The 4,354-nt window shown below is 37.7% G+C and overlaps 1 protein-coding gene and 1 pseudogene across 1 annotated transcript; both read left to right on the top strand.

The window, feature by feature from the left end:
• Positions 1-179: 179 nt before the first annotated feature.
• Positions 180-1,217, top strand: LOC119643213 (importin subunit alpha-4-like). Its single transcript, XM_038042557.1, has one exon. The coding sequence runs from the start codon at positions 180-182 to the stop codon at positions 1,215-1,217; it is 1,038 nt and encodes a 345-aa protein (XP_037898485.1).
• Positions 1,218-3,140: 1,923 nt separating this feature from the next.
• On the top strand, positions 3,141-3,969 carry LOC119643212 (annotated as a pseudogene).
• Positions 3,970-4,354: the final 385 nt, after the last annotated feature.

The raw sequence follows: 4,354 nt of genomic DNA, 5'->3' as shown, positions 1-4,354 counted from the left end.
ATTGCCCGATATTATCCTTAATTGAAATTGCTTACCTGTTGATAGCTAACAATTGGTATATAATCGAATCACTTTCCTTCAGAATGACACATTCACTCAGAAAAACTGAAAGTGTTTAACTCGCGCTTTTCCACAACGTTTGTAATTTGAAATATTTTGAAACACAGCCTCAGAAGAAAATGGGAATAAAAAATAGTACTCAAAGAAAAAAAACCCTCAGAGTGAATTACTTGCAACAAATAGCAAAAGTATTTTCTCAAACCGAGAAGCAACAACACGACGGTGCCGCTTGCTCCTTTTGCAGCTCGTGTCACCCTAGCATTGATGAGTTAAGCGAGAGCCTGACGTTATCGAAGATGGTGCGGTGCTTAAGAGACACTAAGTGTTCGCAGTTACGACTGCAACTTTCAAGTGCCCTTTTTGCAATCTCAGCCTTATCAGAGCAGCATAGAGTATTGGTCGCTCAGTCTGGCGCCTTACCATGCCTTGTGCGTATATTATATTGTGATGATTTAAAAACATGCGAAATGGCAGCTTGGGCTTTGGCCGCTATTATCAAAAATAGTCCTCGCGAACGCGATTTGGTCGCTGCATACGGGGCCACGCTACCGTTGGCGACCCTGATGTGCAATCCTAGACCTGAAATACAGAGAGCAGCTCTTGAGGTGTTACAGCAATTATCGCTCGGTTCATCTTCCCGTATTGGTTTGCTTCTTAAAAATAACATATTACCTAATATCCGGCTTGTGTTGTTTCAACCGCGAAGCGATCCAGATGTGCTTATCCGCACCTTCATTCTTCTCTGTTACATTATTCAAGAGGGTAATCGATCGCAAAAATTGGAAGTAATAAATGCTGATTTTCTCCCTGCTTTAATTGATGGTTTATGCCGGAGCGAAGCTCACGTGAAAAGGGTAGCCGCTGACACCATTTTTGAACTACTTTCAGCAGCTCTTCCTTTTGTACCATGTTCAACGAAAAGAATTGCTCATGTTTTGATTCTCCTCTGTGATCATCTAGCCACCGAAGAGTTATGGGTCTTGCAAATTATTTATGATGTGCTCGTCTTGTTGGAAAAATATGCCATCGATATGAAATATGTTGTTAGATATTGTGATGGATTCAAAAAACTCGAGGAAATGCAAAGAAGCGCGAATAAGGAGATCTCTATAGTGGCCATTGAGATTGTCGAGCTTTGTAATTCAAACTTAATCTGAAACTGTTGCGAGTATCTTCCAGCACTTTTTATAACTCGATGTAATAATTTTAGGCATTTGTATACGAATTTATTTTTGTTTAGATAAATAATTCAAATAAAGTCGGATTTCCAACATACTTTTCTTGATTGTTTTCGCTTCAGATTTAAGCCGCCCACAGTTCTTTCATCGCAGGTGATAATATCAAAAATAATGTTTTGAAAAGATAGCTATTGAAGCAAATCCTGTAAAAAGTAGGGCAAGGCCGCTTATCGAACACCTTTAATCACTTAATTTCTTTCTTATAGAGTCCGTATATGAAAGACCATTACCCAAATTTAGCAAAATTAACTTTGTTCTCAAAAATCTTCTTTTTTTCTCTTCTGTTTTTTTCATATAGTAATAAAAAATAGACCTTTCTTCGTCACTGAAACACACACAAGAAGCCTTACAATTTGCCATACGTAGCCCAAATCTGGTACAAGTATGTCGAGTTACTTTTGAAAACTCCTGTTGGTCGTATCGTTCCTTTTTTTACTATTTCGGCGACAAAGTTCCTCATTATTCAATTTGATGAGAAAAGATTTACTGGTTGTTTAACTATTTCCTATTATAAAGTAAACCTCGAGAATTATTTGCACTCACCTAACTAGAAATTGACACCCGTACTCAAATGTAGATGTTGTGATCTGTTGTCTGGCCGATATAGAAGAGAACAAGAACAACGAAGCTGTCGATCCTTTGACTCGAGTGACAGTGAAAGTCGCTTGATTCGTACTTCCTACAAAGTTGTCTGTTGCCAACATACCTTATGCCAATCGAAAAGCAGCCGTTTTCCACATGTAGCTTACCACTCACTTAACCTAACATTTCCCCATTCGAGACAAAGGACATGTGAGATCGAAACGAGGGACGACTTTGACTCCTCACATACTATAATGAAATAAATTTTATCAGGTAGAACTTGTACTATAAAGGCTTACTTTACGTAGATAGTTTCAATTGGAAGCAATTCAGATTTACCCAATGCAAAATGTGCACAGAAGCGCAATACCCCGCAGTGCCGTCATTCAGTGATTATTCGACCCAGCGAAATCAAGAATTTTAGCAATTGCAATTGTTATTACACAACAAGAGTTCTCCACAAGTCATGGCATGAAAAGTGATGGCAGAAATGATTTATCATGTGAGTAGCACTAACAGAATATACCTTGTACCAAAAGTGGTGGAGGGTATACTAAAACATCGGACCACTATTCACCATTCTATATCGCTTTGCTTAATACGAGGACTTTACAAAATAATGCATTTAAAGGAAAGTATTCGAGAAAGTTTTTCGATCCGAACCATTTTCAATAGCGTTCGTCCTTGGACCAAAACACTTCAGTGTACTAAATTTCGCCGAAATATCTTGAAAATATACGGCGTTTAGGTTGAACGGAAGAATACGTTGACAAACATCATATGGATAGACGGAGCGACGTGGTTATAATTTAGAAAATAATTCTGAATCGGTGAGCAGAATAAAAGTCTCTTCTGGATGTTGCAAACGTCCACTCAAATTTTATATACGCTGGACTATAAGAAAACGGCGTAATTGTGCGTGTATACATTACAGCTGATGGGTATTTTTATTCATTACTTTTAACCGAAATAGCGGATCTAATAAACATTTTACTTTCATGGTTAGATAGAATCACGAAAAAGCTAATTTAAACTTACTGTCCAACCAATTGAAAGAGCTCGATTGAATAGTGCAGTTGGTGGCACTGCCTGAATTCGCATGTAATAAAAATTGTTAAGAAATAAAAGTTCAAGAAGATTTTCTTTGGTCGTAAAAACAAAACTATATCGACATAACTGCCAAACTTATGAGATGAACAAACGATTTGCAAATTTTTTCACTGATACAATTTCTATGGACATAATGTTTCCATTAGCAATATGAATAAATTTCATTGTGTGAAGCGTCGTTTTGATCTTATAGTTGATGATAAGTACCAACTATGCTAGAAAATCGGAAGCATTTCGGGCGGAGACGTCTATTTCGGCATACATATGCAAAATAATGACGAAGTCGGAGCTAAAATCAAGAAAGCAATTCCGCACATCATCCACGATTGAATATAGGGCGAGATAATATCGAATCCTAAGTGGTGATGTGGGCATTCTACGCACGGGTCATTATGGCGAAGAGAAAACCTTGATATTCTTGTTATGGATTTGTTGGGGCCATCATTAACACATTTGCTTGATGTCTGCAATTGTCGCATTGCTGTTAAAACTAACTTAACGCTGGTCGAGCAAATGATTGGACGCTTGCAGTTTATTCACTCTCAATGGTGTACACATCGTGATGTTAAACCGTCATTCTCATCAATTATTTTTAATAGATTTTGGTTTAGCCAAAAGGTATTGTAATCCCCAAAGCAGATATCGTGCAGGCAAAAACTTAACAGATACAGCTTGTTACGCCTCTTTTAATGCTCATCTTGGTATTGAACTATCACGAAAGGATGATAGGGAATCTTTAGACTATGTTATGATGTATTTTATCCGGGGCATGTTGCCTTGGCAGGAATTGGAATCCGATAGTAAACAACAAAAATACGAGAAGGTACAGGAGAGGAAGATGTCGACGGTTATCACTCTTTTGTGCAAAGGAATTTCGGCGCAGCAGGCAGATTATGTGTATTTTCGCACATGCACTCAATTTCTACCTAAGTTTTCTTGCTTTTTGCTCTTCAAAGTAATTAGTTTTGCGCTTCTATAAATTTTCAGTTGAACATTGAGACGGTCTGAAATGCAATAAAGTGCAAATATTAGGTATGTGAACGAATTCGTTCCGTAGAACACACCTGACGCGTTTAACTTTTCCGAAATTTCAAATATAGATAATTTAGATATTGATGTTTGAATGATGTATGTCCCAATTGTTGACAAGCTGTCGTTCAGTGTATATCAAAGTTTAAAGAGATGGGTGCCTTTCAGTGCACTGCGGTTTTCTGCGTTTAAACTGGAATGAAATAGAGCTTAGAATGAATATACAGTAATCCAAGCAGTCAGAAATCGATTTACGAGAATTCGGGCAAAAATTCTTAGGGGTGAAAACCATGAAATTTACATACTTTCGTCCGTCTTCCGCGAAACTAAACACG

Source organism: Glossina fuscipes, unplaced genomic scaffold (genome assembly GCF_014805625.2).
Source record: "Glossina fuscipes isolate IAEA_lab_2018 unplaced genomic scaffold, Yale_Gfus_2 59139, whole genome shotgun sequence".
Lineage (NCBI taxonomy): Eukaryota > Metazoa > Arthropoda > Insecta > Diptera > Glossinidae > Glossina > Glossina fuscipes.
This window is presented reverse-complemented; position numbering and strand designations above follow the sequence as displayed.

Excerpts from the sequence above, each read along its gene's own strand:
- LOC119643213 (XM_038042557.1), top strand. The coding sequence starts at position 180 with ATGGGAATAAAAAATAGTACTCAAAGAAAAAAAACCCTCAGAGTGAAT.